At 45.4% G+C, this 17,322-nt stretch overlaps 3 protein-coding genes and 2 non-coding genes across 5 annotated transcripts; all 5 read right to left on the reverse strand.

Annotated features, from left to right (window-relative positions):
- Positions 1 to 2,659: 2,659 nt before the first annotated feature.
- On the reverse strand, positions 2,660 to 3,175 carry rpl16 (ribosomal protein L16). Its single transcript has one exon. The coding sequence runs from the start codon at positions 3,173 to 3,175 to the stop codon at positions 2,660 to 2,662; it is 516 nt and encodes a 171-aa protein (YP_009430441.1).
- Positions 3,066 to 5,827, reverse strand: rps3 (ribosomal protein S3). The gene is made up of 2 exons: positions 5,754 to 5,827; positions 3,066 to 4,683 (listed from the first exon to the last, which is right to left on the reverse strand). Exons 1-2 carry the CDS (start codon positions 5,825 to 5,827, stop codon positions 3,066 to 3,068), a joined length of 1,692 nt encoding a protein of 563 aa, YP_009430442.1.
- Positions 5,828 to 5,840: 13 nt separating this feature from the next.
- On the reverse strand, positions 5,841 to 6,125 carry rps19 (ribosomal protein S19). Its single transcript has one exon. The coding sequence runs from the start codon at positions 6,123 to 6,125 to the stop codon at positions 5,841 to 5,843; it is 285 nt and encodes a 94-aa protein (YP_009430443.1).
- Positions 6,126 to 10,104: 3,979 nt separating this feature from the next.
- Positions 10,105 to 10,176, reverse strand: trnQ(TTG). The gene has a single exon. It is a non-coding gene; the product is annotated as a tRNA-Gln (tRNA).
- A 3,275-nt stretch (positions 10,177 to 13,451) lies between these two features.
- Positions 13,452 to 13,523, reverse strand: trnG-GCC. The gene has a single exon. It is a non-coding gene; the product is annotated as a tRNA-Gly (tRNA).
- Positions 13,524 to 17,322: the final 3,799 nt, after the last annotated feature.

Below are 17,322 nucleotides of genomic sequence, written 5' to 3' on the forward strand. Positions count from 1 at the left end.
AGGGCATCCTGTAACAATGGGAATGGTTGGATCTCCGCCCCAACACCAACCGCTGCTGCTGCGGGGGCATTTTGTTGGGCTTCGTTCACACTCGATTCCGATTCCGAGCGAGAAGTTCCCCAATCTGCAAGCGCGGCAGCCCACGAAGACGATTGCGTTCGAGAAGTTCCCCAATCTGCAAGCGCGGAAGCCCACGAAGACGATTGCGTTCGGTCATCAGAGGGAGAGGGGACCAGTACTGGCTCTTTGTCGGGGCTTTGTGGGATTAATTGATTGGATACCCGAGAGCCATAATCTTTCCTAGGAACAGCTTCTACGACGATAGGCATAAAGGCATGATTAGTTCCACAAATCTCACTGCACTGACCATAGTAAACTCCTTCTCGTTGTACCGAAATAGAGGTCTGATTTAAACGACCCGGTACAGCATCACATTTGACACCTAAGGAAGGTACAGCCCAACTATGAGGTACATCAGCAGATGTTACAATAAAACGTATAGGGCTCTTTGCTGGTAGAACCACTCTATTGTCGACTTCTAATAAACGTGATTGACCCAATTCTAGATCATCTTCTGGAATCGTATAACTGTCAAAAGTGAGTGACTGTTCATCGGAACTGTTATAGTCCGAATACTCATAAGGTAGGGTCGACGCCCGCCTCCCCCCAAACTGTACTTGCAAGTTTCCCCGCAAAAAGCTCTCCACGCCTACTCTTAGAAAGAACACTATTTTTCTTTAGTTAGGTAGTTCTCCCGACCGTAAGACCCTTTATGAGTAAGGTTAATCGAAGGCCGGGGAAAGTTTATTGGCAAGAGGGAACCATTTCTCACCCAGCCCTACCTACCCTATGTATTCGAGGGAGAGGCTGGAACCGAAAAAGACCAGGTTCCACACATATGAGACAGGCAGAAGGTATGGGACGAGCAGTTTCTTGAAGAGCGAATTCGATCCTATAGTCGTCTTCTTTGTTCGAAAAATGCACAGTGGAAAGGGATGCTAGTCGGCTCGGCGAAGTTGTAGCCCAAAAAAAGAAGATCCAGAGTGATTCCTCACCTATCCTGTCAGGGGCCCAGTGGAACGCTCGAGTATAGATTCCCTATGCTCATGTAAACGGCCGGGGCCGGCCGGCCCGTAGATCTAAAAGGATCCAGCCATAGGCCTGACCGGATATCGTTTGTCCACAAACAAAACAAAAACAAGGTTGGTTTTTAGTAGTAGTTCATGAGACCTCGAATTCCCACGTTCCAGCGTGCATTATGCCAACAGGTCCCACCACCAACTCTAGCTGAGAAGTTGAGTCACCCTTCTTTTTTTTTTCAGAAATAGAATAGAATAAAGAATGAGATAGTCTATATCCTGTATCGATCATAGGATCACTCTATGAATAGGTCAATTCTCTGTGACCTCCCACCGTTCACGACATCCCTTGCTTCTCGCAAGAACGGCTCCTCGGTGGAGGAGTAGAAGCGCTGGTCCCCTTCGGTCAACTTGCTTGTGCCTGCTGTTACCTACCGTAGGACCTCCGTCCCCGAAGCGAAGAAAGAGGAGCAGGAACAAGAGGTTGTCCTCTCCTTACAGTCAAGTGGCTTTCCGCTCCTCTCCCGGCCCAGTAGTTCCGCAACTACTACCGTGGTTGTTGCCAACGGGGATCCCCCATTCCGAAAGGTTACTAGGCCGGCCGTTAGGTCCAAAGTTGTATACCACTGCTATGGTGCCGATAGATTCACTACTTCAGCGCCGTTATCGGACATTGCAGGCTGAGCATCTATTTCTCGTATATCGTTCCACACCGAGAAGAGGGATGTGTACCTCCAGCAACAACAAGAATGGAACCATAGGCTCCTATGCTGGGAGCATTTCGGGGTATAGGTCTAACCACCTCAACTCCCCGTTTCTGGCATGCTATAGTTATTAAAGTCTCTCGACGGCGGGAATGGGAGATTACCGGTAAGCCAGATGCTTCGCGAACCCTATTCAACTTTAAGGCATTTCGTTGCACTTTAATCACCCTCGTGAAGAGGCGCACTCCGATACCATTGATGTCCAATAGCTTTTATAGTAATGGCTGGATCTACTACTACCTCGTCCATTGAGTATAACAGAGCAAATGATGGTATAGCAATGAACATAGGGATGATACTAGGAAATATGGTCCGAAGAATCTCGATAGTAGTTCCATGAACAATCCTTTGCGGGATTGGATTTTTTTTATAGTGGAAATGCCATAAAGCGCGACCCAAGATCCATGATACGAAAACCAAAATCAGAATAACGAAGAAAAAGACATCGTGATGTAAGTCTGTTATTCCTTGCATTATAGGTGTTGCTGCGTCTTGAGATCCTAATTGCCATGGTTCCGCTGCATCACAAGGAGCAATTGTGAGGAATAGCCATTCTAGAACAATCATTTGGTTTGGTTCATTCTTTGACTGCTCTGCTCCCCCCAAAAAAAAGAGAGACTGAATTTCTTCCACCTTCCCTGTAGGAGTAGTGAAGAAGTATAGATTTAGTTGGTTGTTGACCAACGGAAAGCATGGGATCAAAAAAGGCAGAATTTACGCAATTTCTTTTCTAAGAAAGAGATCATAGTGATTGATGGCTCTTTCAATCCGGCGAAATGGAATTGGCGTGTACCAATTTGGGTCAGATTAATAAGCTTACGACCACTGAACAAACTTGGTTGACGAACATAGTTTATGCGCCGCTAATGTAGCGGCTTGTCGAGCATTTGACAAACTCACACCATCCATTTCAAATAGGATTTGTCCCCTGGACACACGAGCAATCCAACCCGTAGGATTTCCTTTTCCTCTTCCCATTCTTACTTCTGTAGGTTTCCCGGTAATAGGGATATCTGCGAGAACTCTTACCCATATCTTACCATTTCTTCGGAATTGTCCGCTCATAGCACGATGGAAGTGTCCGATTATAGCACGACGCGCTGCTTCAATGGCTCGATATGAAAGACGACCAGCTCTACAACTTTTAGTGCCATATCTTCCAAAACCAAGTTGTGTACCGTCCGGTTTGCAACCCCTACTACATCTGCCTTTACGATATTTACTATATTTCGTACGTTTCGGATATAGCACGTCCCCCCTTTTTTTGACTATATGAAATCCACACTTTGACACCTGAGATTCCGTAACGAGTAGATACTTCCGCAGGAGCATAATCTATTTTCTGGTTAAATACATTACGAGATGTTTTTCCATACTTTCCGCATTCAGTTCTAGCTATTTCTGCACCTTCTAATCGACCTGAACAACATATACGGATCCCCTCCACCCCCTTTTTCATTACTAATGGAATATCCTTCACTATTTGACTAAAAATGGAACGAAATGATCTTGTTTTGTTCCTCGGTTGAAAAGAGATGTCTTGAGCAATCGGAGAAGCACTTTGATAAACAGATTTGATCTTGACCGATTCAATTAAGGTATTAGTGTTTGTTCTATTATACAACAAAGATCGCATTTTTTGCACTTCGTTCAAATAATAGTTGTACCCGTACGGAATTCTTCTGTTTCTCAGTATGATCTCTATCATCATCTCTATTCCCCTTATCAATTCTCCTATCCTATTTAGGTCTATGAATTTCTCTATCAATTCCATTACCTTATCCTTACCCATGAGGTTCCAACATTTTCTCCTTAATTGACCTAGGAGTTGTTCCCGGGCATCCTCAAAAAAAAGGTTATTATACACCCCAACCCCATCCCTTGGAAAAAAAAAGGTAGCACCGAAGAAAGGAAAGAGCGAGATGGTGGTTTTTGTTGTTCCCGCGAAGCGAAGATCATTCGCTTGGCGAATAAAGTGGGTCACCCTCTTTTTGGCTTCGGCCAAACACTTTTTCTCGCTGGTCGAGCTTTCTACAAAAAAAGCGATGCAAGAACGTATTCTTTTATCTAAGCTTCTTCCCTGTGCATTAGCTCCCCCCATCGTAGATGGTTCAGCCACGCCCGGTGCCACGAAATGATTGAGAACTACGACGGGGTCGAAATGCATTTTCTTCTTTGTATTCAATAAGTATTGCATGACCGAATAATTCAAGGAAGGGCGGACTGCGGGGAGGGTCCTTTTAAGTAGATGACTCGTCGGGCGGTCGGAGCGGGACTTCTTTGGGAAAAAGAACTTGAATAAGTTTGTTTTTCTGAAGGAGTCGTCATTTTCTATCAGGAACGCTATGTCATTTTCAATCCCGGCGTATTTCGGATGCTTGAAGGCCCCGCTGACACGAAGTGATTTAGAAAGATTCTTCTTTATCGATGGTGATCGGTCATGGTATCCATAGCCTTGCTTCTTTTTCGGCCAAATCCTGATTTCGTTTTGCTTCTCCCGATCGTCGAGCCTGATCGACTCGACTCTTTTCCCTGCCCCCCGGCCTCTCACTTCGTTTCGTTCTTCTTCTGTACCGTCGCTTGAATGAAGACACCCGATCGGCCCGACTTTCCCAAATGCCCCCCACCGGCCCTTCTCCTTTACGGGTCTGGATTTTTCGCGTCGTTTCAGTCGTCGTGGTCGACGGGGAAGAAAGAAATGAATGAATGTTCTTTTGGGAAAATGTATAATAATACACCTACCGAGACGAAAGCCAAAGGTGAGTCTCGTAGGTGGACGTATCGAACCGAAATAAGATCTCAGATTGACATCTTGATACACTGATTTACCATAATAATAAATAGAGTCAATGGTGACTCCGCCGTGGGAAGAGCCGCTTCCTTCTTGCTTGATAGGGGGGGCTTCCATTCACCAGCGCAGACTAAAAGTGCTCTCCGAACCGTGCTGGATAGTCACCCATCACACGGCTCTCAAACCCAACCTGTGGTGGATCCCGGGAGACAAAGTCAAAACGCAACATCCTTTGCCCCATACTTTGAGATGCTCTTCTCCTGTTTTACGAATCCTACAACTCTCTTTACTGAGCGAGACTCCATCCATATCCCTACTAGTGGTTTTTCTTTCATTCAATCATCACTTGTTTGACAGCTTAAACTAGGCTCCACTTTAGAGATAGGTTTTTGGTCTTAATCAAAATAGGTCAAGGGCGCGTCGGAACGGTCGGTAGCTGCTTAGTCTCATCCGAGAGTTTAATCTCCTTACTCCTTACTGCTTTTTTCAAAGAAAAAAAGAAGGGGGTCGATTTAGGCTCCTTCCCTTCCACTGCGTAGCCGCGCTAGCAGGTACTACGAGCCCTCTGTCCCACGCATCTAACCAGCTCGCGTGGTTCACCGGTTCCACCGAAAACTCTCATTTGTTGAAGCGGAGCATAGTGCGCTTTAGGCGCTGAGCGAGAAAGGTCTCTTCTTTCCTTTCGGTTTATTCACTGATCTGAAACTTAGCACTTGTTTTCTTATTGATTCCCGGGGCGGTGGCATTCTTGAATGAAGTCTATCCGAACCGAATTAGCACTTCTCAGATCAGGCTAGGCCTCTCCAGCTGAGCTGGGCGCCGGGGCCCTGGATGCGCTAGCGATTGGCACATAGGGGAATGGTTGCCCGGGTTTCTCGGCCTGGTATCCTGCACCTCGCGTTCATGATATCTACATTCAACTGTGCCCCGGAGACACGGTCGAAGCACGCCCGTCCAGTGTGCTTCTTTCACGACATGCTATAGTCCTGGGTGTCTTCCAGTGGTCTTCTAGCCTTAGAAGAAGTCGTGTCCGCCCCCGGCATCTGCAACGTCCTCCTTTGATATTCTAATCTGGGAGAACTAAAAGACTGACCCATTCGGTGACTTTCGCGGTCGCCCTCACTAAACCAACTTGAATCTGAACTACGATTCAGATCAAGTCTTACCGAAATAGGATTTCCTTTTCGTGCCATATGCGCTTAGACTTTACTTTTTCCCCCTTTTTCTTCCCGGTCCAATATTTGTTCTCGAAGGTCTTCGTTTCCGTGTAGAAGCAAACTCTCCAAATTTATGACCAACCTTTCCTTCAGTAATCTTACAACGAACAGGAGTTTTTCCATTGTAAATTCGTACGGAGCAATCAACGAATTCCGGCGAAATAGAAGATCTACGTGACCAAATTTTCCTGTTAAAAAGAAGATCTCTCTTCTTCTTCATTCTCAAGAGGAATGCATCAACAAAACTGCCCTTCCATATAGATCGTCGTGGCATGAACGAATTTCTTCGCTTCGATTCCGCCCCTAAAGCTAGCTCCTACTCCTCCTCCTTCTCCTTTAGGATAGGATCCTCCTTGGTCCTTTTTACATAACACTCTCGGCCGCCCAAGAGGACTGGCTATCTTTCTCTTTATACGCAATATCTTGAAAGGCAAAGAAAAAGATCTACCGTGGCCTTATGTTGGCATGGGATTTGGGTTACAAGCAGGTCATTCTTGAAACAGATTTTGAATATTGTTTGCATGCTGTGATTCATTTGATTTCCTCTAATCACCCTCAAGCACAACTGATCCAAGCTTGCAGGAATCTTGTTCAAAGGGATTGGCAGTGCTTTTGTAAGCATACTCATAGAGAAGAGAGAAGGTAAGATCGCGGCCGACTGGTTGGCATCTGAAGCTCTGAAGCAGCCGCCGGGTTATCAACAGCTTTTGACCTGTCTGCCTGGACATAAGATACCTAAAAAAGAAGAAAGAAAAGGAAAACGTTATTGTAAATGGCACGAGAAATGGACTCACTCTACAAATAATTGTGTAAATTTCAGGAATCTGATTCAAGATTACTTGGACAAAGGTTTGTTCCGGATAGCAGACCGACCAATGGGAATCGAGACATCACCGTTTGCGGGAGCAGTAGAGAGATCAATATGATGTCTGCTGACTTAAGGAAGTTGTCTGACCCACAGAAAGAGTTGGAGGCGGCTGAGCACATCCCATCCCACAAGAGTCAAGCCCTTCAACGGGTTAAACGTGCCATAAATGGGCTTTTAGTGGACTCAAAAAAGAAATCTTGATATAATAGATATCCCGGTAAGAGGAGGATAAAAAAAGCTTATGATGAGCCCATCACAGAGATGCACAGAGGAAGAGAACGAACGTCAGTCTCTTGAGCGACCGATCAAGAAATGCAAAGATAAGGGGAATGGTTAGTGATGAGGGCATAGGACAGAGAAAGTTCCTTCTCACTCTTTTGAATCCCAGGGATTGCCTCAGGGAAGAGGCCAGTCCCTGAAAAAGCCATCTCGATTGGTATCATTCAAATGCGAATATAGGCCTGATTGAAGCATAAAAGTGAAATAATAATAATGAGAGGCTTTTGTCCGTTGATGGTCATCTTACCTGTCTCCTACGCTACGCTCTCAACTGGATCAATCGCTTTGTCCTGATTTATTGAAGAGGTGCCCTGTGGAACATGTTTTATGGAATTGAACTCTTTATTCCATATTTCTTTTCTTACTGATTGAATGAAACTTATGTAGTCGATCATGATGGGAAGATCCCGCTAGGATCTCGGCACCCCTCCTCTGCACTTATTCCATCTATTTAGTCAATGACTCAGCCTTTAGTCTGCTTTGAATGATCCTATCTGCACTTATTCCATCTATTTAGTCAATGTAAGTGATTTCATACGTCAAAGTCTAATGAGAAGATATTAAGAGTCAATGTAAGTGATTTCATACTCCACAAATATCAACTAGAATAGTTGGCAAAGGCAATCTTTCGTTGAAAGTCATTTCAGTACATATACACTATAGATTCTCTTCGTTATATCACTTTTCTATCTCATCTATCTTACTTCTTGATTAAGCAGCCCTGGAATCACTTCACTCCGGGCGACAAGCCTACTCATCATCAAAGCAAGTCCAAGCCCATGCAAAAATGGCCTCATTGTCATGGGAGCCCTTTCCTTACTCCTCAATATAGTCGTTCTATACATTAAGATTTGCAGCACCTATTCAGGAGCTGGGGAATCGGCTTGCAAGGAAAATCTTGATTGAAAGTCCATATCTTTCTATTTTCCTCTATCTCCGGCTAGAAAAGAATGTATGCGTCAAACTTTGATGTCTCACTGGTTTAGATACGACGAGATAATCATCAAAGTTCGGGAATCTCAACGGGAATACCTCACTGCACCGGTACCGGTTATGAGCCACATTCAGCGAAGAGTTTCTGGTCTTTGTCCCCTTAATGCATTATAAATTGCAAGGAAAAATGAAAAAAAAGTGGAATTCTATAGGTTTAGCTAAGACGATTTCGGAAATTCGAAACTTATTCCTTTTTTGTTTGGTGCGAGCTCAACTTAAGCTATACATTGCCCGAGAAGAGCGGTTTGGGTGCACCCAAACCGCTCTTCAACCACTTGCGGCAGAATTTCCAAATCTATTTAGTATGGAGATGTTGGCACAAGAAGGCGAACTCTCATTATATATCAATCTTTTGCTCTGGCTGCTATTGACTTGACTACATTGTCTCACTGAGCAGTGTTTTCTCATGGAGGAAAGAAAGATGGGCCAAATCATGCGGGTAAGTGCCCAAGAAATTTCATACTAGCTACTTCCACTACTGTCACCCCTAAGTATTGCATTATTTGTGAGAGTTCGGCCATTTGAAGAAAAGACATCGGATTATACAAAGTGCCCCTAATGCTATGATGTTGACACAATCTGGTTGGCGGCATTTTCAAATGAAAAACATAAAAGATTATTTGGATCATTGTTCCAATGTATCTCAGCCTTTCTGCAAGTTCCAATTTAGAAGGCTGAAATTGACCATTAGAAAACAAAACAATGGCCAATAAAAAGAATTCTCCTTTGAAGTTGATTTTAATGAGCATAAAACCAGGCGAAGAGTCTAATTACTGCTTTTTGTTTCACTTTATAGGGTAGGGTCACCGTGCCTATGTGGGTCATAGAAAAGAAAATACATAAAGCCTAACAAGCGAGCCATGCTTCCTTGAAATTTGCCAGAACTGTCATCACCTATGGTTGATTAAGAAAAAAAACTGGAAACAAGAGACCTGGTTTTTTTTCCAGTTTCTGATTCCAGAATGTCTGCATCTATTGTTCTTGTTATAGATGAATGTTTAGATGAACTACACCTCCTGAATTACATCCCTCCTTGCATGCATTTGTTGATTCACTTCCCTCGACAACGAGAATTTAGAGTATATTGTATGGCCGCACAGTATTTTTTGATTTTTCGGAGGAATTTATAGCATCCATCTGCTAATGTGTAATGTGCTGCCTGGTGACAAATCACCAACTCAGGAGTCCTTGAAAGCCTTGATCTACGGAACTGACATATACTTGTCCCCAATGCATGCATCATCAGAAGTGGCACACAAAATATTCTCATCACTGAGGCCATACAAATTGAACATTCCAGAAGCTTCTAGAGACCGGCGCCTGGGTACGGCAATTGAGGTTGCTCCTGCTATAATTCAAGGGCCATCAGCAGAAATGTCTCGAGGAGTAGTTAAACGGGCAGGAGATAATAACAGAATAATTGTGTGCACTGGTGGACCTAATACTTATGTACCCGGGCTAGCGCCCTCTCTCTTCTGTGCCCTCTCTCTCTAGCAGAATGCTATCTGTTCTTATTCATATATTACCTTCCATTAGAAAAAAAAAAAAAAAAAAATGAAAAATGTTAAGATATTCTTAATGATATTCGGGCTTCTACCCAGCAGAGTCTTCCATAACTGACCGACCGGTGAAAGGATAGCCGGACCCGTTGAAAGCCGGCAGTTATTGATGGCTTGGAAAGAAAGCTGGGCTAGGTCTTCTTCCCTTAGAGAGGCTTATTCTCCTTTCCCGAGTTCTCAAATATTTGCTTTTGTCTCTGTTTATTCTATTATTAGTTCTATTGTTCCGATCCGCTTGTGTTTCAGGAAATCAAACCGAAGTCAATTCATTCAACAAGATCTGTTCGGATCAGATCTACCAGCGACCGGTTTACGGAACAAGGAGTTAAGCAAGGGCCAGGAGATTGATAAAAGAACCTGGCCGAAGTAAGTCTTGTGTTCAATTCCGCGGTTGGAAGGATTTCTTTCTGCCATCTGTCTTTCCCTTCTCTCTCTTCTCTTAGCAAAGGTAGGTGAAAGTCAAACCTTTGGCTTGCGGGCTCAGGGACTGCAGTCAGCTGCTTCCCCTGTAGCCGTCAGCTCGTTCTTGACAGATCCGATCGGGTGTTCATAATCTGGAGTAAAAGGATTCGAACCTTTGCATGCCGGTACCAAAAACCGATGCCTTACCACTTGGCTATACTCCATAGGCCTGTTTTGGACGGTAGGAACGGGGAGAGGGGGAAGGGAGAAGCAGGGCTCGAAGAACGAGCCGAGCCGTGCAAGGACGCGGGGATATAGCAAGTAAGCAGCAAGGTTCTCCCCTTAGGACCGACTACAACAAGCTCGCGACTCTAATAGAAAGAAAGGGTAAGCTCTCTGCTCTATTTGCTTGCAATGCTATGCCTATCAAAGTTGGCGAAGGCTTCTGTAACCTTAGACTCGTTACGCTGTTCGACCGAACTCGTTGGCTCCGCGTCCACCGAAAGTCGGTAACCTTCGTCACCGTCAGCATTTGGTACTCTCTCGATAGCTTCAATAGTTCACTGAAAGCCTTTGGTGTAATAAACCGCAAGCCCTTCAGAAAGAAAGACATAATATAATAATGAATTAATTAATAAACATTAATAATTCAAAAAAGAAAGGGTTGGTTAAGAACTATTGACTGTAAACCATAGCAGTTACAGTCACTCAATGGAGATGTTCGCCTTTGTTTGGAATGAAGATGGATGAACAGGCACTTGAGCCTGGAACTGATGAAATTCGGGGAAAACATGGAAGCGGTCACTATACTGGGGGGGGCAAGACATGACCGCGACTTAAGAAAAAAGTACCCTTGAAAAGACTAAAGGAACGGGGGAATGACTACCTGTAATAAAGCACAGGCTAATACGAGCCGACCAGAAGAAGCAAGGCTTAGATTACCAGATCCTGGACACAATCTTCCTAGAGATGGAGAGCCACTTGACTGTAAGGAAAGGGGCCCTTGGGCCACTTGCCTCGCCCTTTTTTTTGCACCTATCCTTCTTGCTTGCTTACCTATAGCTCTCTTGTCTTAGTGACTCTTCCTCTTTTCTAGGTTTTTTTTCTGAGTGTTAAAACGATAGATTTTTCATTTGCCAATGAATTGGATCCGCCCCGATTCGATCAATAATGGGATTCTTGGCTAGAGAAAGGTTCTGTGACATGGACGCCCAGCCCAACTCGGTCGGTCGGTTGGCCCACCTAACAGATGATGATATTCTCGATCGATTTGATCGAATTTCATTCTTTCTCACTATTCAGAACAGTGGAGCTTTCGATCAAGATCTTCTCGCCTCACCCGTTTGGGCTCTCGCTCGAATCGGAACCTTTATGCGTAGGTAGGCTTTCGACTCAATCTAATAGCCTACCTATCGGGCGCCAATAAAAGAGAAAGTTTTCGCATGGGCTCATCATCTGATGCAGAACCGATGCGAGAGGGAGAAGCGGGGATTGATAGCTTTCAAGAACCAGTGGAAAGGAAAGACTTCTTCCCTGCATTCCTTCCTTTCCAAAAAAAAGGAAATTTCTTTGGGCAAAAACCTTGGTAGTTTTCAAACAAATCCAATGTTGGGCCAAGCCTTGCCAGCCGGTAATAGCCGAAGGCATAAAAGGGGGAGATAGGGAAGAGGAGATTAAGGATAGTCACTCCACTCCATAGATAGTGCACACAGATTCTTCTTTCATTTTCCATTCCTTTCGGGTCGGAAACGCGGGCTGCTAGTGGGGCTGTGCCCATTCTCCCTCTTCTTCCGCTTTACAACCGGAATAAGGAACCTTAGAATTCACCCTACCTGTCGATGAAAAAATGGGATTTGAGAGGAGCTGAAAGCCACTTGACTCTAAGGAGAGGACCACCCGCTAGCGGATCAGAAAGATTTGTATGGAATGTCCTACTCCTGCCTGAGCTTTCCGATCAACCAATCCCCTATTTCAGGGACATCTGTGTTAGGTAGGCCCAGGGATCACTGATTAGTCGAATGAGCCCATCTCTCTGGCCTATCATTTGTTGGTCGATCCGGCTGGCGGCTCCTGCATCTCCTGCCTCTCTATGGGGGCCCCTTTTTTTAGACTAGTTTGCTGCTAGGAGTCCCTAGAGTCGAATTAATAATCAATAGAAGTCCCAATAGAAGTTGACTGACCTGGCTCTTCAATCGACGATCTACTGCTCCCTCTTAATAGCAGATGCCCATGCTTTGATTCGAAAGCCCTAGCCATCCCCAGGTATTCAGTGTCTGGTTCGATAGGACCAGGAAGAGAGGACTCTTTTTTTTCCTCCTCCCTTCAGTCCAGTTTGAACCCGTCCCAACAACGAACACCTTCCTACTGCAAGGTGAGGCTCTGCCCTTCCCCTAGAATCCACTCCGGGTCGGAGGAGCAACTAGTCAAACTTCTTGAGCAGCCGAGATATTGAACAACGAACATTTGAAACAATTCCTTGCCTCACCCTGAGATGAGAGGGAAGGTCGATTTGACTCGAATCCTGGACCTGATCTTGAATCCTACACCGGTTAATGATGCGATGGGGGAAGTTTTTCTTTTTTCATCAATGCTGGCCCAGTCGAGGCTCGTCCATGCCCAATCCCGATGGGCCTTCGATTTGCCCCTACCCTAGCTCTATAATCCACCCGTCTTCCCCAGTCCCTGAAAGCCCTCCGGGGGCCTAGCCCTCTTTCTCCACTCGAGTCTGAAGTTTAGCGGCTTTCATCGTTGACGAACACCTGCGCTAATAAGACAAAGAAATGGAGAGTCTATGCCTTGAATGAATCAGTAACAACGGATTAGTGGAATGAGGGATCAAGAGACGGATAGGGAGGGAATGGCCTATCAATCATTGGTTGACCTTCCCTTGAACCAGTCACGGAGCTCTCAACTGAGTTGTTTAGGTTCTGGAATTCCATCTCTAGTTGGGGCTTTCGATTCGAAAAAATGTGGTGCGGGTTCATCTCTCTCGACCAGTTCAGGTGAGAGGGAGGATGTAATTCAGCTCGACCTACAGGGAGAGGGAGGGTGATCGAGGGGACCCAGACTTTCGATTTCTTCTCTATGGCGGGAGGTTTCTTTCGTATCAAGAGTGTGTTGGGGAGGCCAGGGAAGATGGATTGGATCGAGAGGCGATGCTTATGCTTCTTCTTTCTCGATAGGATTCCCATCATTTTCAGTCTACGGCGAAGGAGACAAGGGCGAGGCACCGAACATGTTCTACCCTCAACCTCCATCCGTCATTAGTAATCTCAATTCGCTTTTCCTATTCACTAGTACACTGCGCGCTACAACTAGCAGCCCCTTTACTAGGTTGGGAAAAGGCTAGCGCGCTAGCGCGCAACGGCTGATGAAAAGCCAGCAACTTCTTAGGAGTCAGATAGGGTTGGAACCCTATACAAGGGGCTGCTTGCTGCTCGCCCCTATCTCTAAAGTGGCTTATGCACTCCACTTGTTACCACTAAACGACGAAGCCAGGAGCGGAAGGAGGGACTTGAACCCTCAACCTTAGCCTTGGCAAGGCTATGCTCTACCATTAAGCTATTTCCGCCAGCTAGGGTAGTGGCGAAGCACTACTGAGCAATTCACGTATCAATTGATACGGACGACTTCTGTTTTTCCGCCGGACCACAGTCTTGACCTCCGGCTACGAACACGAGTAGATAGGCGGTTAGGGGGGGAGAGGGTCGGCTGGGCCTGCCTTTTCAATCAATCTCCGGCCGCTCAGTGCCGCGATTGGTGCGAGTTGTAAGGAGTCTTGGTCTCGAGTCAAGCTGGGGCGTCATTTCATTCTCGTAACGGGAATGAGTGCACCGCAAGACCAGACAAGTTGCTCCCTCGCCTCGCAGCGGCGGCATCTGTCTTTTAAGTTAAGTCATTTCCTAAGACGGCTCCTCTTATTCTACGATAATCCAAGCTGCAGCGGCACCTCATGAACTTCTTACTGGGGCAGTACTATAATAGGCATTTGCGAGTGTTTGGATGCACGTGTTTTGTTCATATTCCTGCGCAGTTAAGAGAAAAATTGTCCCCAAGGCAACCACTTGTGTCTTTCTTGAATATGCTCAGTCCGGGTATATATATGCTATGACGTGAAATCCAAGAGAGTCGATGTATCCTTAATGCTCTCTTTAATAGGGTCGCCTCATATTTTCCTTAACCTAATTAATCAGCCCCGGGGGAGAATGATGATGGAGATGTATTGCGGCCTTCTCCTGTTCATCAACTCGAACCTCATTCTTCTGCAGTTGATGTTACGGATTAGCCGCACTCTTCAGGCCAGCAGCTTTGCTCAGCATTTTCTGCCGACTGTCAGCCTGTTCAGCTGACCTCAGAGGATTCCTGTCACCCGGCACAGCATGTTTATTCTCGGCGGCGATTACAGCCTCTTTCCCAGGGTCAGGCTACTCCAGAAGATCAGCAGTCTAGCCCAGTTGCTTCCCTTCCAGTCGCTTCCTAAAATTCTGGATCCCGCTCTCAGCTTCGTCGATCCTCTCAAGTTTCTTATCCTGTTGAAGGCTTATGAATCGTTTTCCCCAAAACAAAAGATCGAGCTTACCTCATCTCAGTTCAATCTTCTCATGAACCTGAATCATTTGCTGAAGCCTCCAATCATTCTTGCTGGAGAGATGCTATACAGGAAGAAATCAATGCCCAGGAAAAAAATAATAAGACTTAGTCTCATTGCCTGCAGGGAAAGAAGCCATTGGCTGCAAGTGGATTTACAAGATCAAGCATAAAGCAGATGGCTCGGTAGATAGATACAAGGCTAGATTAGTAGCTAAAGGATTCCTTCAAGAATATTGAGTCGAACCCCTTTCCTTACAGTCAAGTGGCCCAAGGGCCCCCTTTAGAGATAGGGAAAACATTTGCTTCAGGTTGCTAAACACCATTCGTGGCATTCTTGCCTTGGCTGCAATCAAAAGGTGGCCTTATTTCAATTTGACGTGCAGAATAGAATGCCTTTCAACAACATAAGGGAAGGGGGCAAGAATAAGTTTCTATTCAGCCTCCTCCAACTCCAGGCTTCTCTTCTCCTAGGAATCCTAACTTGGTATGCAAGCTCAAGAAAGCGATTTATGTTACGGCCTCCGGCAAGCTAAAGCAGGCACAAGAGCTTGGTTTGAAAGGTGACAGCAGCATGTATAAGAGCCGAAATAGGAGTAGAGGAAGGAGCCGGTTTTCAAATAAGTAAATCGGATCATTCAATGTTTATAAGGAGGTCGACATCAGGTATTGTCCTTCTTCTGCGTGGATGACATTGCTTTCTCTAGTAATGACTTAGCTTCGATAAATGAGCTTAAGAGAAGATTAAGAACCCAGTTTGATATGAAAGATTTAGGAGACTCAAAGTCTCTTCTGGAGATTAAAGTGATGAGGTCGCAAAGAGTTTTGGAACCCAGTGCAAGTATTCATTGGATTTATTGTCAAAAGCTGGTCTTTCTGCATGCAAACCGGAATAAGATATAAAATTAGCCTCAGATGCAGGAGAGCTATTGGATGACCCATCTACTTGCAAGGAGACTTGTTGGGACTCTTTTCTACCTGACTAATTATCGCCCAGACATTGCTTACACTTACAACATAGGAGGGAGTGATCAGCCGATTTTTATATGGACAAGCCGAGATCATCTCACTTAGAAGCTGCTTTTCGGATTCTGCGATACATCAAAACCTCACCGGGAAGAGGTTGATTCTTGTCTACGTCATCCTCTCTTCAGCTGTCTTGTTACTATTATACTGATTTCATTAAGGCAGTAGATTATTCTGATTGGATTTCGAACATCGTCCCCATGCCCAAGAGGGATGGACGTGTTCGCGTATGCATCTATTTTTCTCAATAAAGCATGTTCCCAAAGATGATTTTCCGCTGCCGAACATTGATTTGCTTGTGGACAAGACTATTGTTAAAGTATACCTACTACTCTTTTCTGACGATTCGAAATTCTCGTCGTCGGCTTCCTCTCCCTGTAGGTCGAGCTGAATTACATCCACCCTCGAGGTAGAGTTCGTTTTGTAATAGGAGCCCCGTTGGGCCTTTACGGAGCTTGGCCTGCTTTCGCATTAACTCACCATTTGGTGATTTGGTTCGTAGCAGCCCAAGTATATCCAGGAGTTCCTTTTACACGCTACGCTATCCTCGGCGACGATATCGTCATCGGAGATGAGCGGGTGGCTGAGCGTTATCGCGAGCTAATTCCGCCACTGAATGTTCCATTTTCGTTAGAGAAATCGTTAGTATCGTCAGTTGGTGCTTTGGAGTTTGCTAAGCGGTTCTTCGTACGCGGAGTGACTAAGGACTTTTTTCCTGTCTCCTGTCACATGTTAAGATCCTTAGTTAGTTCCATATCCCTTGTTCCTGTAATGAGGGCTATTATGTCTAAGAATCTTCCATTGTCGTATCGTTTACGGGAAGCTGGGTACCGGGTGTATACTCGACGCACGGCGCCTCCTAGGAGACACTGGAATCGGCATTTCCTCGTCTTTCACTCACCGAACGGTGTGTGTCCTCTCCCCTTTTGGATCTGGTTAAGCGCAACCACTGGTAAACACTTAACCTCTTATCAACAAGGTATGGTGAGGGGACCTGATTAGGCTCTTGACCCCTCGATTCCCGAGAAACTCAGTGATCTCGAAGTTTTTCGAAGCCTGGTCAGAGTACGACTGGTTAGGGGGGCATGGGTTTTGTCCGAATGGATGAAGTCCTTTCTCTCTTACTGGTCTTGGTATTACACTATCGCGGAGGAAAAAAAGACTCCCATTGAGGCGCTACTTAGCCCGTAGGTTGTGCCACTGGTGACTAACCATACAAATAAATTATATCATTTTAATAATAACTAATAACGGCGCAGTCTTCCGGTGTTACGACCTGGTGCTCTCTTGTGAAGAGCCAAAAGCTCTTGACGTAGGGAGGTTCGGTCCAGTCTGTTCACCTCAATTTGCGCCCTATTTGAGACTAAAGCAGGCGGGGTGGCGACCTCGTCTTAAGATAAGATATAGGCAATAAGACTTTAAGCGCACCTGAGCGCCTTTGCCCATAGAGAATACTGGGGACGAAAGTCTCTGGGGGGGTTCTATGGAGCAAGTCTCCCATTGCTTTCGCAAACCAGTGGGGACAACCCCCCAAAAAAACGAGTTTTCCACGCGGCGATCTTTATTTGAAATATGAGCCGCTAAAATTTCTCCCTTTTGAATGTATTTACCCCTATGAACCTGATGCATACAAGTCTTTCTGTTTGTTGGAAGGCTTATACATAATACATAACCAAAGGAATGCTTATAGTGTACCCATTACCTGATAAAACGATCTTTTCCGGTAAAAAAAAATGATCTTTCCCTTGTGTTCGGCT

This window comes from Solanum lycopersicum, mitochondrion, assembly GCF_036512215.1.
Source record: "Solanum lycopersicum bio-material TGRC:LA1421 mitochondrion, complete genome".
Classification (NCBI taxonomy): Eukaryota; Viridiplantae; Streptophyta; class Magnoliopsida; order Solanales; family Solanaceae; genus Solanum; species Solanum lycopersicum.